We start from the raw sequence: 19,261 nt of genomic DNA on the forward strand, positions 1-19,261 counted from the left end.
ACTCCTCAAGGGAGGAACAACCTAAGACAGGCACAGTCGCAGGGGGGCCATCAGGTGAAAATTTGGGGATCAACAGAGGTGAGGCTCAGAACCTCACCCCTCCTGCTTTGAGAGAAATCTCCTGCATCCGTGGATGTCTTGCTGCCCTTGTCTAGCCTGGATTAATACTTAGTCCATAGGCACACACCTGATCATCTGATCATCTACATTTGCCCTCTTACAGCACTAAACTATGTTTTCTACCTTTATCTTGCATCTACCTACCACTTCAGCATTTTATTAAAAATAAAAAAAATAATAATAGGAGAAATGTGGGATCAACATATAAATCAAGTACAAAAATCAAACGAATATTCATGTTTGACCTGATTGTTTATAGGTCATAATGCATGATCAAAACCGAAAGTTTCTGTGATGAATGCCCTTGTACTGTTCACCATGTAAGAATTTATTCACTATGTAAGAATTCGTTCACCATGTAAGAACTTGTTCGTTATGCTTCAGAAGATTGGAGACTGACGAGAATTAGGCTTGAGATGGATTAATGATTGTGCATTGAGTCCCCTGTACAGAATTTTATTGTTGTTAACTGTTAACAACCATTTGATCAATAAATATGAGAGATGCCCTCTCAAAAAAAAAAAAATGCCATTACCTGGACTTTTACTGTGACCAAATTTATTAGGAGATGGCAACATGATTTTGTCAACGTCTGCACATTAAAATGGGTTTTCCCAGCACCCAATCTGGGAAATTCGGGTTAAGAATGCTGTGAGCTGCCCAGCATCCTAGTGAACTGACTTGAGCCACACTTCTACAAAAATGGGTACATGCTTCCTACCCAGCAAGTCGTTTTCAAACTGCCAGTGAAGGCAGACAACACTGTTCCCAACCTGCCAGCATCTGCTTCCAAGTCCTTGCTGGCCGCCTGCATCCCCATCTGGATTGGAGATGCTGTGTCCAGATCTGTGTCTCCTCACCTGGGCATCTCCACTGGCGTAGTGACTGATGTATGGGGCCCCAAATGAAAATCTGCTAAGAAGGAGGAGGAATCTAGTAGAAACTAGATTTTCTACTCTGAGAACATCAGTCACATAGGCAAAGGGCAAAAATGGGCTTCTGACAACAGAATGCCCTTTTTACTATAAATAGGAGAAAGTATAGGCATATTACCTTGCCCAGTACTCACGCTGTATAAAGGCAGGCAGGCAGGAAGGGAGGCACAAACAACAGATTATGTTCCTTTCACTGACTTGTATGGAAACCAGAGTCTTGTTCTGGCCTATATATGTCCTAATGTTCACTTCACATTAAGGACATTTAAAATAGAACAGATGAAATGAAACTCAACACACATCTCATACTATATGCAAAATTAACTCACAAATCTTTGTGCTTTGGGTTAGGCAAGGATTTCTTAGGTTTGTTCTTAAAAGAACAACTGATAAAGTAAATTTCATCAAAACTAGTAACTCATGCTCTTCAAAAGATACTATTAAGAAAATGAACAGACTGAGAGAAAACATTTGCAATTCACATTATCTGACAATGAATCTGCACCCAGATTTATGAAGTACTCTCAGAACACTAGGAAAACCCAATTTAAAAAAAAAATGAGAGAAGGTTTGAACAGATACCTCACCAAAGATAATATACAGCTGGCAAATAAATGGAAGGATGTTCAGTATCACGGGTCATTAGGAAGATGCAAATCAAAATCACAATGCAGCCACCTACCACAATGGCTAAAGCAATACAGCCAACAGCAGCTGCGGGCGAGGACGTGGAGTGATGGGACCCTCGCAGACAGATGATGAGAACAGAACGGTACCACAATCTGACCACAGGTTGGCAGTTTCTTATAAAATTGAATGTATGCTTACAGTACAGCCCAGTGATCCTACTCCTAGGTGTTCTTAGTCAAGTGAAATGAAAATGTATGTTCACATAAAAACCTGTACATGAATGTTTATAGCAGTTTTATTCATAATCTCCCAAACCCAGCAACAATTCAGAAGATCCTCACCTGATAAATCAATCTCAAATGACTTATGCTAAGTGAGAGAGGCCAGACTCAAATGCTGCATATTACGTGATTCCATCTGTACAACACCCTCAAAAAGGAGGAACTGTAGGGACAGAAGAGACTGCTGCCTCGCAGAGGAGGGGTGAGATAAAGGGGTTCAATGGACTTCCGAGAGGATGAAGAAGCTGTCCTGCACCTTAACCGTGGTACTGGTTTTAGGACTGTATGTATTTGTCAAAATCTGGAGAACTATATACACTAAAACAGATACTTTTACTGCATATAAATTATACCTTAATAAAAAAGATGAAGCAAATAAAACAGACTACATCTACATAGAATTTCACTTTATAGCAACAACCTAAATGTCAACAGGGATAGTGGTTAAATAAATATGGCACAATGGGGTATTTATAACCATTACAAATAATCTCCCCCCCCCATATGTAACATGAAAAAATGGACATGTTATGCTTTGGGGAGAAAGGATATGAAATCACATACAAACTAGTACTAAGGCACACATACACACATAAATACATGCCCATTTACAGATAAAGTGGGAATGCTGCCACACGCTCTACAGTTGACCTGCTTCACCTCTTGCTCTGTCCCAAGGTTTCAATGAACAGCCCTGCTCACCTGTCAGGAAGCATCGGTCACAGGGCCACATTCTGCACATGCCCCAATAGGGTGATGAGGGTCAGTATGCAGGATTTTAAAACAGGATTACAAAGATGCATGAAACTAGAAACAGTGGGCAAACAAACCAAACCAGCATTTTATTTTAAAAAGTTTTATTCTGCTTATTTAGAAATTTGAATTGTTTTAATAACTGTAAAAGAAATTCAGACACACCTAATGATTAACAGAATGTAGTGTTGTGTTATCTAAACAGAAATCGTGCTGATGTGCCATAATAAATTGTCTATTAGTAAAAAAATACACTTTAGGGCACAGCATTGTATCACAAATTACAGTAAGGATACTTTGCAAGAATTTAATCAAACTAGAGAATTCTGAGTAACTGTATCTTTTAAATGCAGCACTTAAAAATGTAACAACTCTGTGCATTCTTTTTCTTAAAAAAATGACTGTGTGTCATAGAAATGCTGCTTTATTGCTGCAGAGGTCAAAGTTCAAGGCTCAAGAGGTACAGGAGAGAATACAAAGGTAGCCTTAAGAAACTTGGTTCTGTTTATGTATAAAAAAGGTGAAGTTTATAAAAGTTAATTTACAAACCAAGAACAAAAGTGGTATGCAAGCATTATGTACAAGCATCCTTAAAACATCAAAATGTTCAAATGCATTGCCAAAAAAAAATAGAAAAAAAACCACTGCCCCTTGCCAAAGGAAAAAAAAATCCCCAAATCACACCACTATTTTCTTCAGGGTGATTATACATTTCTGAAACCACCAAATCCACAATTTACTCAATCTTTCTCATGATACTGTATTTGGATGAGCACAGAAGCCATGAAAACTTAGTAATACAGAGAGAATGATCTAAGAATTAAAAACATGAGGGTAAGGCATTCCTGCTGGTTATGGTTAGTACATCTGTGGTGATATGGTTAATGTATAGATTCAAAGAGGCCACGGAACCAATCTCACATGCTTTGGTGTCCTTCCCTAAGAAAAATGTATTTTCATATACAGTAAGTAATTGTCTTCACTTAAAACCCACCCCCTTCCCCAAAGCTAGAGATTTCCCTTGCTGTACATTTCTGTTAAATCCACTACACTGGTTATATATTCCAGGTGCATTTTAAAAATGTGTGTATTACCTCATGCATAATAAAATAAAATGTGTATGCCAGACCAGGGCCATAATAAAGTCTGAAACAGTGTATTTTGTAAAGAACAGAATTCAAATGTACCCTATTTACTGGCTGGTATTTTAACGGAAATCAATATGTGAGTTAAGTAGTGACCATAAAAAAGTAAAAAAATCATTAACAAAGCAAAACATCTTTGAGCCTCTAACCAATATCAATAGTTCTTCAATCACAAACACGCAGTTCTCAGCATGTCTTCTAACCATGGTTCAGGGGCATGCTCACTAATCTTCAGCAGTTCAAACAAAATGCTTAAATACTAACAAACTGCAATGTCAATTCTAAGTAAAGTATAATAATACTTGATAGAGTGGTTTCATTTAGATTTAGTAAGTTAAACCCAGCTTCACATTATTTAATCTAGTTCCTGTATTTTAAGAATTAAAAGTGGTCAATCAGGACGGAAACACAGTTAGCTCCAACAAGGTAATTTGGATCTCCAGGAAGACACTTGTTTTGCCAGGTTTTAGGATCACCTATGAGAGAAAAAAAAGTTCATGTCATTTGTAGTTGGTCAAATTGTTAGCTCTGAAATCATGGGGAAAACATATTTTAGATACAACTTTCTTCTATTTCTTCAGTATGCTGCACTTATATCAAAACTCTAAGTCCTATATTATGAAGATCCACTGAAATCTAAGGATCTGAAAGATGTCTCAGATTTCTCTTTTATTCATTTTGTTTTCAAGTTCATGCCTTTTCAAAGAATGAATAAAATTTATGGTGACCATATGCCCTGACAGTTCCATTTTGTCCAAGTCCACATTATCATTAACAGCTATTTCAAAAGTTTGGACAATAATTTTACAATCACTCACTTGAGTATGAGAACACATTTCTCACACTCAACTACAGATCAACAAATGAAACCCTGAAAGTGCTGGAGCATCTGGTTTCTTAGGGACCTCTCCCTGGCCCCTTCCCTTTACCAAAAAAACAAAAAATCATTAAGACCAGAGCTGCTCAGTCATGATCCTGGCTACACAAAATCCTTGTGGAGCTTTGAAAACTCACTGACTGTTAAGTCTGAAGCAGGGCTTCGGTGTTGGGTTCTTAACAAGCTCTTAGGTGATTTGAGATCTGCAGCTCGAGCTCAGATGCCCTGATAGTGGACACTGAATGTGAAGGATGAGGAAAAGCTGTATGCCTCTGTGGTAACCAAGGTAAGGGACATTCAAAGCTGCGGACTTTTGTTTCTTTTGCAGCACAAGTTCTCAACCAAGAGTGATCCTGCCTGCCACTGGACAATGTGTGGAGATGATTCTGCTTGTCACAACCACCTAGTGGGTGGAGGCCAGGACGACTGCTAGACATCCCACAATGCCCAGCAGTCCTTCCAGCAAGGAATTATCTGGCCAAGATGTCAACAGTGCCCTGACTGGGAGACAGCCTACAGTGAGTTAGATTATCACCTATGCAGTATCTGAGCCATTATGGGCTCGGCAGTTTAAAAAAAGAATGATTTGACTTCACAGATGTATATGGGCTTATGCAATACTGTAGATAACAAATTATTTAGGCAATGAAAGATAGGACAACTCTTTGGAAGTAAATTAAAAAATTTTATCTTTAGGTTCAAGTTTCTTTCCAGTATACTAATTTTTCTTGGTTTTAAGTCCGCAAATTGGGATGTTATCAAAATCTAACCTTGACCTTTTGAACAGAGCTTTATAGTAGCAAAGCACTCTAAAGTGATGCTGGATTACATAAAGGTTCATTTCTGGGTGAACACACTTAAATTTAACACAGGAAAAAGTTGTTTCCATCTAACAAAATAATATGCTCTGTGGCATAAAACAAACTGGAATAAGAAATGGAGAAATCATTTACGCCTCATGTAATACCTGGAAAAAAATCACATATAAAACAAGTAGCTACAACAGACAGTTACTTTAAGGACCTCAGAGGACAATCAGAGCTCATGCTACATACACCCAGACTTTCATAATTGGTGTTTAAGTTCAGCTTTATTAATGTTAATTCATTAATTCAAACTAGGTTAATAAAATGTTTCTCAGTATAATCTCTGAGGAAATAGCTTTAATACCTAGTATATTAAAATTGATTTATTAACTTTTCCCAGAAAATGAGGTAAGTACTTGTGAATATCAGAAAATACTTAATTTTTTATCTTGGGTAGTATTAAAAATATATGCCTATAATCTTTACATCATAAAGATCTATCTATTACATACTAAAACTGCATAATGCTCACCTGATTTACCAAAAATTCAGAAGCAGGACTTTAAATCCTTAGTTTCTGTATCAGGTTCAATTAAAAGTGATCCATATCAAAAATATAGCATGTTCCAACTGGTAACTGACTTAGTCACCCAAGAAAGTGAGAAATGTGAAAATGCAATGGAAGCTTTGAAATTATGATCTTAAAAGCAAAAAGCCTCTCAAAAATAGTGTGTATAATAGAAGTTATTTAGAGTTTTACTTGAAAAACCATGGCCAAGTATGATCACAGTGGAAAGTTATTTTGTCTTTCAAGTTTCTCTGGTATATAGCATTTATAGTGAAAAATTAAAGAATAGTAACCAAAATCAGAAATTTTTAGATAAAGGCATCGAATCATTTTAGTAAGAAGACAAAAATGCCTACACATGTAGGGCAATATCAATTCTCCTGCTTTATCTTAGGTTTTGACAGAACAATTTCATTGAAGACCAAGAAACAGTCAACCTTTGGCCAAATCATCAATGTTTAAATGGCAGAAATTTCTCTACCTTTCCATTTTCATCTATAATATGCAAACTACAAGGAAATTTCAAAACACTGGTGATGCCTACGAGGCCACAGGGACAGAGGTAGAGGCACGCTGACAAACACCTTGGGTAGTTCCATCAGCCCAGGGATCAATCAGTGACAGTACCCAAAGCCCCCAAAGGACAGAGTGAAGACAGCATACCCGACGAGGAGTCGGATGATTTTAGAGCAAAAGACCAACCGTCAGGAGTCATGGACGCACAGTGTGGTAAGCGCAGTTCCACGGGCTTCAGGAACTTGAGGCCATGGGGCCCACACATCACTAAGGGGCTCAGCAGTGTCTCACCTGGAGTCAGGGTGGGAGTAGGGGTGAGAGGTGAGATGGCCGTCTTCTTTCTAGACCACAGTTCTCCTCACCCCCCAACCTCCACAATATACTTTAAAGCCAAATGGTGTTAATTTTCTATAGCAGCACTGACCAAGAAAAATATAATGGAAGCCACATTTATCATTTAAAATTCTCTAGTAGCCACTTTAAGGAAAAAAAACAAACAACTGAAATCAATTTAATATTTATGCAATCTAATACATCTAAAACTTCAATATGTAATCAATATGCTAAATCTTTGAAATCAGTGTTTATTTTATACTTCCAGCACATTTCAAGTCAAAACAATACATTTCAAGGGCTAACAGCCCCTCATAGGTGATGGCTACTGTATTCCATCACAGGGTTCTTATATAAGAAATATTCAAATATACTTGTAACAAATGTTACTTGTATCTTGTGTTTTTAATGTCATATTTGCTACAGACTTGGTTTAAAGGATCATGCAGGGCTAACATATGTTAATATTCTAGCAAAATTAAGGAAATGGACTAAAGTAATGTATCTCTGTAAGTAAAACACTGAAAAGATTCTAAAATAAGTTGTAACACACTTCATCATATCATTCTGATAGATCCAGGAAGATTATGAAAAGAATAACTGCATTCCTAGATTCAGACATGTGTCTGTAATACTCAATAGGGATGGTCCACGCACCCTGGTGAGCGTTTTTTAGTGCTAGGTCTCGGGTGATGAGTAAGATGCTACCTTCCCCCAAGAGATTCACACAATCAGGTGACAGGCACAGAGCAAAGCGTTTCTGGGTGGCTGTTACCTAACCCATTGTTAGAGACGGAAGAGGGGGGTGAATGATTCAAAGACAAATTTGGTGAGGATCACTAAGCCCTCCTGGAAGACAAACAGAGGATGTCCAACGACCCATCACCTGCCGTCTCTGTCCCTTTCACACCGAAAATGGGGAAGGTCTAGGGTGCTCAGCTCCATCCTCTCAGCCTCACTGCAGGACACCCACCACGTGCCGCAACGCCACCCCAGGGCACATCCTTCACAATGTTGAGAGACCCTCCCTGATAGAAGAACATGCTGTTGTTGGCCAGCACAGTGGCAGGAAAGGGGCCCTAGACTGTCCTTCCAACTGAGCAGTCTGAGCTTTGAAGAGCACACAGGGAGACTTAGGTTATCAAAACTAAGCAGAAAGATAAACCCATTTACCTTTCTCCTTATCTAAAGGCGGGAGGATGCTGTTGTCTCGGCAGACTTTGAAATAGATCTCCTGCTCAATTCCCTCAGGAATGGCTCCTTGTGGGATAATTATACTAACACCAGTTTCTATGGAACTCAACACCCCACCATTGCTGTTAAATATGCCTCGGGCTGTGGCCACCACAGTATGACCATCCTCATCTTCATCCTCTTCCACAGCTGAGGGACTAAGATGCAGAAATGGCACATGAGTAAATTCCAGTAACATACAGAAGCTTTCACTACTATTATACTGAAATGGTTTCATTTTAGTTCTCCACACAATCAAGAAGTTATTTACTATAACAAGATAAGTTTTTGGTGACAGATTTTACTCCCTGGGATAATGAAGCATATTCTTCCTGTAGATAGCAATTTCACTTTTTGCAGGCAGAATGTACAAAGCCTTGGTTGCCCCAAATTACTATAGTTCACTAATTTTAAGACACACTTTCAACATCCATGAAATTAGTGTTTTAAAATTGATGGCAAATCCTGGTTTAATTGGTAGCACTTTTTTTTCCTTCTTAATGATACTGATGGCACCTTAGACCTCATAATATACTAAAACTAGGTTCTTCGTCTCTCCAGGGTTTTCAGTGAGCATACTATGGCCTTTCCTTAGCACTCCCTGAGGACCAAATGCCCCTGCTGTCAAAGGCAAGGCATACACAGTTTCATGAGGTCATGAAGACTTTGGTATGGGTACACCCCCCCCTCAAAAAAAAACCATAAAAAAAGGGCAGTACATTAATATAACAACATATACAATTAAGAATTATAAAAGTTATATCCATATAAGATTAACATGATTTGTTATATGTAATTAATATAATAATAAAGAATACCAAAGGCAGAGGGGATGCAGTACCAATGACTGCTTCAAAAATGGCTAGCAAGACTGCTTAAAGTAAAATTTTGAGCCAGTACCTAAAGGTGAGCAGGAAGATGGATGAACAAAATAAAAGTGTGCGAAGGGCGGCTGCAGAGCATCCAAATGGATGCTGCCGACTGTGAGGAGGAGCATGCTCTTCGCCACCCCGCACTCCTGGGGAGGCAGCCCACGCCATGACCACCTTTGCTGTCGGAAAGCCTGCTGGCCCTTGGCTCTGCGAGTGCTTCTGCTGCTCTGGGCAGCTTAGAAATTTAAGTGGATTTGGGAGGCCGAGGTGAGCTGGGGAGCAGGCGGGTCTGGTCAGTCACCACAGAATGACAAGAGGAAGGACCCCAGGGACTGAGGCCCCAGGGAGGCTTGTTCTGCCTTGTCTGTTCAGAAATCTTACTACAACTATGAAAAGAGCTACTGTTTTTAAAATGACCATTTTGAGGTTATTACATCTTTATTTCTCATTGTTGAACAGACAGTGAATGAGGAACACAGATACTTATATTTTTGAAATATTCTCCAAACGGATCTCACTAGTTGAAGGTCAGAGGTGATGGGAAGCTTTGGCTGGTTAAGCATATGGGCTCTGAGGTCAGATGACCAGGGGCTAAATCTAGGCTCCCCTCACCACAGCTGTGTGACCTTGGGCAAAGTGCAATGTCACTCAGCCTCAGTTCTTAGTAAAATGGGGATAATGACAATACCTACTGATTGCATGTACATGACAATTAGCTTTATTATTTCACTGACATTACCTCGTACCTCTTGCAGGGCCTTCTATGTAATGGCATTCACTGCAGCATATTGGACATTGTCTAGTTTAAAGTTAAAAACAATAATTTCCAGTCCCAAATCACATAATCTACATTAAACTCATGTAAGACAAAGCACAAGGCCAAGAAAAACACAAAAATCTTACCTCACAGGAATAGCTTTAGGCACTGTATTGATACTATTTATTTGATATTTAGGCTTATCTGCATGGAGGGAGAAAGTTTCAACTCCACTGTCAAACTCAGGAGGCTGTGCTGAACTGTGAGCTTTCACCAAAGTTTTTGGTGAAGTAGGGGCTTTTGAGGACAAGTCAGGTTTATGTGCACTTTCACTTGGCAGAAGATTGTGATTGAATTTAGGACTTTCAAACTTGCGTTCAAATGGCCGAGCAGAACTCGTATATGGTTTTGGTGTGAATCGATTATATGCTGGAGCAACTGTTTTCTGAGTCTGTTCAGTTCCATTAATTGGAGCTTTATCTGGGAAACTTTTTGGGGGATAGAAAGTGGACTGAGCAGTATCTTCTCGGTTTGGTGGTCTGAAAGTTGCTGGCTTATTCTGAGATGGAGGTGGGTCTGGTTTGGAAGCTAGGGAATTCTGAAAATCCAATGACACCGAGTTACCTAAAAAACAAACACATATAAGCATTTAAAAACTTTGTAAAAGAAACCTGAACAGCCCCTCGATGTCTCTTCCATCATCATTTGTTCTGGTGCTGGAGCTGAGGCCCAGGTCAGAGTCACCATAGTCAGAGGGTGGTGGCCTTGAACCCTGGTGCCTGTGTGTGATGCTGTGCACAAGGAGGCAGCACTGACATGTGAAGGCACTTTAGTGCACCCTAATGCCTGGAGTCAGGGTCATGCTGCTAAGGGTCATGACTTCTACTAAACACTGGCCTCTGAGTAATCCCTTCTCCAACGTCCGTAAGAAATTATAAACAGAATGAAAAATTTGACTGTGTTAAAAAATAAAATCAGTACTATAAAACTTACCATAATTCAAGTCAAAAGAAAAGTCACACACTGATAAAGAATAAGGATCCAAGATCTATAAAGAATATCTATACATCTGTAGGTAAGATTTAACCTAATAGGAAGACGGGCAAAGACTTAAAGGCAAAAATGCTAGAATGTTCAGTAACATGCTGTTAAGACACTTAACCTCACTGCTACTTAGGAAAATGCAAACCTAAAACACAAGACATGAAATGCCATTTCACAGCCTTTACAACTGGCAAAACTTAAGTTTGATAATGCCAAGTGTTGGTACAAATGTGGAACAACAAGAATTTCCATGTGCTGCTGTTGGCAGTGTAAAATAGCACCAACTGAATTCTATGAAATAATTAAGGAAAAAATACCACCAATACTATACATACTTTTTCAGAAAAGAGAGAAAGAAGGACCACATCCTAGCTCTTTTCTATGAAATTAGCACAACCATGATACCAAAACCAAACAAGGACAATGGAATTAAAACTCAAATTCTTCGTGAAAATAATAACATATTTACTACATTAACAGAATAAAGGAGAAACATCTTACGATCATCTTATAATACATTCTGAAAAGGAATTTGACAAAATGCTTTCAGCAAAGTAGGACCAGAAAAAGATTGTCCTCAACATAATTAAGGGCAGGTACAAAAACCCACAAGAAACCTACAGCTAACAGCCTAAGGGTGAACATTAAATCCTTTCTTCACAAGATGGGGAAGCAGCAAAAGACATCTGCTTTCATCCGTTCTATGCAACATCTGACTGGAGGTCCCAGCCACTGCAAAAAGGAAAGTAAAAGAAAGAAAAGGCATAAGGTTTAGAAAAGTAAGAATGAAAACTGTTATCTGTAGACATGATCATGTGTAAAGAAAATCCTAACACGAAGGAATATCCATCTACAACTACAGCTTGCCTGGTTGAAGACTTAAGCCTGGAACTTGACTCCAACACAAATAATATAAGCTGCGGTACATCCTTAGGGTAAACATACAGGTTTTTTTAAGCAAGGGATATTGGGAGATAGAGGCAGTGGTCTCCTTTTTGGGGAGCTTGACGGAAGGCAGAGAGTTGGAGACGGTTTGAGGAGGCAGCAGGGAGAACTCCATGGAAAGGGAGGCATGATCTAAGCGACCGGGAGAAATGAAGCAAACAGGAATGAGGGAGAGGAGTGGGCCAATGACCCAGAAAGAGGGATCAGCACGTGGAAGGAAAAATAGCTACTGCTCAGAGAGATGTGAGGAGAGAAAAGGGGGAAAAATGCAGGGATACAGCTATTAAAATGAGTAAACTGGGGCTGTATGTAATAAACCTTGTTGAGATTTGCCACAGAATATAAAAGTCAAATGCAAGGTGCAAAGGGATCCGTTATCATGGAAACTTTATGGTTTTCTCATGTGTGCAAGGAGGGAACATAACAACTTCAACAAACCACCATTAAATATTTAGATTTAGATGTATCAGTAAAATAGAAATTGAGCTATATTAATAAAACAGATTAAAACCTATTTAGCTAAAAGGCCTGGCAATACTCATAATCATAAAAACAGGATACGTATTTTAATAAAAACCTTAAGTTCCCACTGTTTTCAGTCTCAAGTTTTCAAGTACGTGTTTCTTGTATGAAAAACCATTTTGCTTAGCAATAAGAACTTAATTTTGTAAAGTACTCCTCTATTATAGTGGTAATGACAACTTTCAAACTTCCTACCTTCCCCATGTGCTCCCTTAGCATGTGTGTGGAGGGCAAGAGAAGAGCTGGTGCTGGGCTGAGAAGGCTGGGAGTACTGGGAGGGCAATGGAGGCGGCGGGGGCGTGGCTGGGATCGGGTCATAGCGTCTCTCAACAAATGATCTATCTGTAGAGTCAGCTTCAGCAGACTTTCCCCTGTGAAAAATGAAAATGCCAACATCTGAAAAACAATTCACAAATGGATTCACGATTTGCAAGTTCTCATTCTTCTCAGCATCCTAAGTTTTAAAACACTCTAGATATTTTACAATTTATTCTTAAGGCTAGCTCCTCTATCAAAATATACAAACAAAACCAACCATTCATCAGCAAGAGAAATGTAAAGACAGCACAGATACTTTAAGAATATTAGTAAACATCCAGAAGATGGCAACCAGAAGGCAGACGAAAGTTTGGGTATACTTGTAACATTTCATCGTACTGTTCACAGATAACTGTTGGCAGGTTTGCGAAAGTCTTGCAAATATATTTTTTTAATGTATTGGCCCAAATCTTAGATACACTTCTGATTTTGTATCTAAGGTACAAAGCCTTAGCTTCTCGCACACTTAGAGCAAACACAAAAATTGCCAGAGACCAAGGGTCAGCAATTTTTTTAGTAAAGGGCCAGATAATAAATGTTATTAGGCTCTAGTCTCTGTCACAACTATTCAAACTCTGCCCCAAAGTAGCCATAGACAGTATGTAAATGAGTGAATACAGCTGTGTTTCAGTAACATTAAAAAAACTGGACATTTTTACCTTAAAATCTGCTCTTGATTCACCAAATCCATTCTTGGTTTAACAACTGCTGGAGTAGCAGATACTGCTTGATATTAGAAGGTTCACTTAGGTCAAATTGTGCCATGTATGTTTATTTTCTTGGACTGCCAATTGTTAGTATGTAACACAGAAAATTCACACAAAAAGAAATCTTTAAAATAGCCCCATTAATTGCAACATTGCCACCTAAACCTTTGCAGAGAGCCAAAGTTGCACTAGCTTTATGTGCACAAACAACAACATAAATATTTGGAAAGTACTTTCACAGAAAAATTTTGGTTGAAGAAGTCTAATGATTAACTTTAGAACTATGCTGTTATCTTGCTTCCAGGCACTTAGACGAAGCATTTGAGGATGACATTAAAATCTGAAAGTGCACATAATGCCAATGACACAGGGAGGGACATCTTACGGAACAGCCTCACATTAATGCCAGTCTTACCCCTTGATGGTCCTTTTCAGGTAGTCATAGCTAGTGTAAGAGCCAAGAAATCTAGGTGATGGCAAAGCAAGCGCAACAGAAAAATTAAAGAAAATAGTCAATCTAACTAAGTAAATCTGCAGCAAATGGAACTCAAATGTCATTTCAAAATAACAACCAAAAAATACACACCCACCATTTCAAAATGGATAATTTGATCTATATAAGAAAATATCACCAATTCTCACTTAGCTAGGGAAATGACCAATAAATTAAAAAACAGTAACTTAGTCACTAGTTAGGTCCAGCCCTCCATGTGCTTTTTTTTTTAACTGGTGCTGATACTGAGGGCCAAGGTGTTCGAACTTTACTCCTTTCTCACCCCTGCCCACTTTTGCTGCGGTTGCGAGTGGTACACAAATAAATGAACTAAATAAAGGAGTAGTACTGGAAAATAAGCAGATTCTGAATAAGTGAGAAGAAAACGCTCCATTAAAAGAAAAGAGCGAATCAAGAAAAATTCTCTAAGTGAACACACAGGGGGAAGTGTGCAACAGGACAGCTATACTGATCCCCTAGCAGAGTAAGGATGAGTCAGCAAGTAGAAATATGTATACCTTTGAAATGCTTCTATGATCAACACATGCTCCTTTCTTACCAAGACCTTAATCCATTCACCAGTCCTAAGGCTAAGCCTATGGCAGGTGGAGCCTATATGCAAACAGGCCATGCTCAAATCTCACAGCCTCTTTTAATAATGTCACACACACATGAAGTCAACCTACCACCATCTTACACTTAGTTCCTAAAAGGCTGAAAACTACCAACATTTAGGTTGAGTCTTGAGAGACAGATATTGTGACAAAAAAATCCCTAACTGCCCTGAAGCAGCTGACTCAATCTCAGGGCTAGGACTTTTGCAGAGAGCCAGAGGGAGATTGCTCTTCCAGCCCTGTCTCAGAATTCTGGAAACTTCTAACTCACTTTGGAGGTGAACGTCTGAGCTACTGTCTCCTAATCTTCCCAATCCCAAAGCAGCTCTCCAGAATTTTAAGACAGTCGCTGACTGTGTGCTTTCTGGGGCATTTGTCCTGTGCTAACCAATACAGACATTCCCCCTTTCTAATTCCCACCATGTCTGAGGTGTTTCTAAGTGGCTCATAAGCAAATATACTCTGGAAGGTCATCTTCCAGGACCCTCTCTCTCCTCTCCAATTCTCTAACCATTAAATGTCTGCATGGGAAAATGCACTGCCATTTTGGCGAGTTTTAATTTCATGTTACAAGGGAAGGAAATGTAGACTAGTACCCATCTGAAGCTATACCTTCTTACTCCCACAACACTCCTAACAATAAAGAGTAAAACCAAACAGTCCTGAGTGAAATCATGAAGGCAAATGTTATCTATTTCTTTCAAAGGCAATATATCCCTGTGAAGCTTCTGAACAGCTGATACCAGTTCCTCCCAGAGCTCCGTTAATGGAAAGGAGGGTTGCTGAGGTACTTGGTAACACTATGGCCTTTCGTGCATCACTCACTAAACAAGTAATTACCAGGCCCCAACCCACCAAATACAAGCAGTGTTCTAGACCCTATGTGAAAGTTAGACACAATCACAAATACTGTTAAGTCTTTGTAGAAAACCAAATTAACAAACACTAAACCAAAAATGTCTTGTATTTGACTCCCTGGCAAAACTTTTCACTTACTTTTTAGATCTAGATGTATTCTTTTAAGGCTGTATTCTATTTACCAAGTAGGTAAAAAGGAAAAATAAATTATTTAAACTACACATTTGGGTCCTCTTCTGATTAAGAATGATTATTTAATGGTTTAAGTATAATAATGATTACAAAAAGGCATACCTTTCTACCTTCCTAGAGGTGAGCTCCTAAGGCTCAGTGCCTAGCTCACCTTAGCCTGGACACTGTCTAGATGTCCCAGGCAGCTCTCAAGCATTGTGACAGGGGAGGTACATAGCGGTACATAAGACACTCATGTAACAGAAGCCCCAGTGCAGCACTAAAGGTCTGCATTTGTGTTTCTTATAAACTTCTTTTTTCTGTAGACAAAGATTTAATTGGATGACAGTGGAAAAAGGTTTTAAATCTTTGATTCAAAAGATGTCTTAGAAAAAAGTGGTAATTAGAACTAGATTTTTACCATTAGAGGCTCTAATGCATATTCTAAAAAAGTTTTCACTCAGTAGTAAATGACAAGTGATAGTTAGGTTCTAATAATCCCAAGCAACTAATTCAGTAAAAATCTGGGTACTTTTGAACTTGGGATACAAAAGTGCTTTGTGATGACTTTTTGGTGTGTCAACTTTGTTGGACTGAAATACAGTCCTAGTGAATCCAACACTAATGTACGTGCTGCTTTGATCAATTTCAGATGTAATGCCTCTAATTAGTTGAGTTTTTAAACTAATCAAAATGAGATTATATGGATGGACTTTTTAGAGAGGACTTAAGACCCCCCCCCCCCGAGCCCAGAGACTCCCAAAGGGCTCTGCCTGTTCCCGTCCTGCCGACACACTAAGCGCTTGCTGAGCAAGGTCCCACAACTGTGTAAACAAACTCCTGATAAATCCACATCTGTTTTTTGTTCCGTAGGTTTGTTTTATGAAGTATGAACCTACCTGTGCCTGTGTGTGTTTATAACCCACTCTTAGTAGCAAACTCTCTATCACTCAGGGTTCAACCAGAGAGGCAGAACTAGCAGGAGATATGAACCCACACAGACACATGTGGGTTTGTACCCCAACAAAAAAAACCCCAAAAAAGAAAAACCAACAACAAAAAATCCAAGACAAACAGAAAGGAGTCACAAAAACACAGACTGGGGATTAAGAAACCTGGGGTTCAGTCCTAGGTCTGCCCGTCACCCTGACTCCCTGGATCTTGGTTTCCTCCCCCAAAATTCCCACAAAATAAAAACAAGCTTTTTCTCACCTTGAAAAAAACTGTTCTCTTCAAATAATGTCATTCCTCACATCCCTGTTTTTATATTTATAACATAAAATATTAAAAAATGTTAAATATAAAAACAGGAAAAAGGAAAAGAACCAGCAGTAAGTGTGCTGCTCAGGAGAGACTCGTATGGTTCACCTAAAAATGAGGGACTTGACAATTTATTCTCTCCTACCTCAAAACCCTTTGATTTTTCTATCTTTCCTAATGTGAAAACTATGTATCTGATACCAGACGTTAAGAACAAAATACACACACACATCCCAGTGCTAGGAGGTATGCACAGTGCTGCAGTGCTCGCACCTACACAAACTGTGTATCACATACTTAACTGGCTACCTCCAAAACATACTGAAGGTCACATGATGCTACTGAACTTTTATGTCTCATCTTATTTTAAAAGGTAAGTCTTAGGTTAAATAACTTACTTCAAAGAATAACTAGAAAAATTTGGTTGATTCTGAGAGTGAACTGGCTTGGCAGGCTCTGAGGGATGGCTAGCAGGAATGTGTGCAGAAGGCTTGTTTTCAAAACTTCTTCGGTCAAAGTATGAGAGCTGTTTTCGATAATATTCTTCATCTTCTTCAGGATCGTAATGATTTGACCGAACAATATCTTCAGGTGGCTTCACTTGAGGTTTCTGAGGTTCTGGGATCCTAATGATGAATAATTAAAGGAACGTTTTAGATGTTAATTTTACAAAGAAAATGGAATGTATGTATCTTTTATCTTGACCTTTTGCTGACTGCTGTGGTTATTCAGGATCTAGTTGAGCAGTCCAACAGTCATAATGAACATTCCAAATCCCATGTGTTCCTATATTACACTTAAAAGGCAGCCCTTTTCTGGCTTCTGAGTCCTTTAACACAATCTGCTAAGCCTGATAATTATCTGGTTAGTGGGCTCACAGCAAGTTAAAAGAATTTAATCAAAAAGAGAAAAGGGAATTTAACCAAGACAGTAGAGAACTTCTTGGAAGTACATATACCAATGTCAGTAACAAGAGATAACAGAGAATGTAAGAACTTTGAAAAGGGTTTTTGAAAGCTTTAATTCAGGATCAATAAACGATCCTTATATAAGAAAATAGCTCTAAATAGTCCAAAGTTCTAGAGAACATTGAAAGCAGATGAGAAGAAAATAAGTTATTAAGCTAATACAGAACTTTGACTTATAATGGGGTTACAATCTGATAAAAACTTAAGTTGAAAATATCCTTGAAAATGCATTTAATACACCTAGCCTACCGAACATCACAGCTTAGCCTAGCCTACCTTAAACATGCTCAGAACACTTACATTAGCCTACAGTTGGCAAAGTCATTTACCACAAAGCCTATTTTATAATAAAGTGTTGACTATCTCATGTAATTTGTTGAATACTGTACTGAAAGTAAAACACAGAATGATTGTATGGGTACAGAATGGGGTATGTCTATCAGTTGTTTACCCTTGTGATTATGTGGCTGACTGGGAGCTGCAGCTTGCTGCTGGTGCCCAGCATCATCAGAATCAGACTGCATCTCACTAACCCGGAAAGAAATCAAAATTCAAAATTTGAGGTATGATTTCTACTGAATGTGAATCCCTTTTGCACCATTTTGAGACCAAATGTCATTAGGTAGAACCATCTTAATTTGGCAACTGTCTGTACATTGTTATGTATGCTCTGCTTAGTAAACTTCAGAAACTTAGTATCAAAAATGGGTAAACAGAATTCACACCAAAAAAAGGGCTGAGATTTCAGTTACTACAAGTTTATTTTATGTTAAACAGCTCACTTCCTAATGATACTGGCTAAAGGAGAGACACCAGTTTACATTTTCATGAAAAGTACTAGACATCATTAAAGAAAGAGGAAAATGTGTATGTTAGACAGTAGTTCCTGTTTAGTGTAAGCATAAATGTAAGCAAATAAAAAAAATGTAAGCAAACAGAACACATTAGGAAGAACATGGGTAGGAAGACCTGCACTCAGATGGTCTGCCACTTGTTAGCCGTACGAGGTGGCCACCGCTAACAGCACAGGATAGGGCTCTCTCCCAGCTCTACCAAGTCCTGTAAGCTACTTCACCCCTGTCAGCCTCTGTCACTCTCTTTAAAATGTGGAAAACCACCCTCTTCCCTCACAGCACTGAAGTGCTTATAACAATGGCAAACACACAGTACATACTTGCAAAGTGATTAATTTCAGTTATTTTAGCCAACTGAGTCTTTTTCCTTACCCCTAAGAACTGAAAATTCTCAAGTCTGAAAAGACTTAAACTAAAAAATGTAGTACAAATGCTAGAGCTTTAAGATTTTTATTTTAATCATTTGCTAGAAAAATATCTTCTCCAAGATTTGTTTACTGAAGTTCTAACAAAGATTTGTTACAAAAGATATACTAAAGACCTTAATTTTTCTTCTTCCCAGGACCACTACTTTAATTAGAAAAGCTGGTGGTTTTCATTTAAGAACAAACAAGACCCTCTCCCTTTTCCTTCCTCTTCTCTACTAACATAGTCCAAGGCTTGCTCATTAAATCAGAGTCA

At 38.7% G+C, this 19,261-nt stretch overlaps 1 protein-coding gene across 8 annotated transcripts in view; it reads right to left on the reverse strand.

Annotated features, from left to right (window-relative positions):
* Positions 1–2,806: 2,806 nt before the first annotated feature.
* The window catches only part of TJP1 (tight junction protein 1), a 271,810-nt gene continuing 255,355 nt past the window's right edge, over positions 2,807–19,261 (reverse strand). For 3 of the 8 annotated variants that reach the window (XM_073227121.1, XM_073227118.1, XM_073227122.1), the window contains 6 exons: positions 17,157–17,384; positions 12,533–12,708; positions 9,973–10,450; positions 8,138–8,355; positions 6,779–6,922; positions 2,807–4,340 (listed from right to left, as the gene is read on the reverse strand). In XM_073227121.1, coding sequence (XP_073083222.1) covers positions 4,246–4,340; positions 6,779–6,922; positions 8,138–8,355; positions 9,973–10,450; positions 12,533–12,708; positions 17,157–17,384 — 1,339 coding nt within the window. In that variant the 3' untranslated portion in view covers positions 2,807–4,245. Of the gene's footprint in view, positions 4,341–6,778; positions 6,923–8,137; positions 8,356–9,972; positions 10,451–12,532; positions 12,709–13,758; positions 13,829–17,156; positions 17,385–19,261 lie in introns of those variants that run through there. The other 5 variants (XM_073227124.1, XM_073227120.1, XM_073227123.1 and 2 more) reach the window with 3 other exon arrangements.

Source organism: Manis javanica, chromosome 18, assembly GCF_040802235.1.
Source record: "Manis javanica isolate MJ-LG chromosome 18, MJ_LKY, whole genome shotgun sequence".
In the NCBI taxonomy this organism is placed as follows: Eukaryota; Metazoa; Chordata; class Mammalia; order Pholidota; family Manidae; genus Manis; species Manis javanica.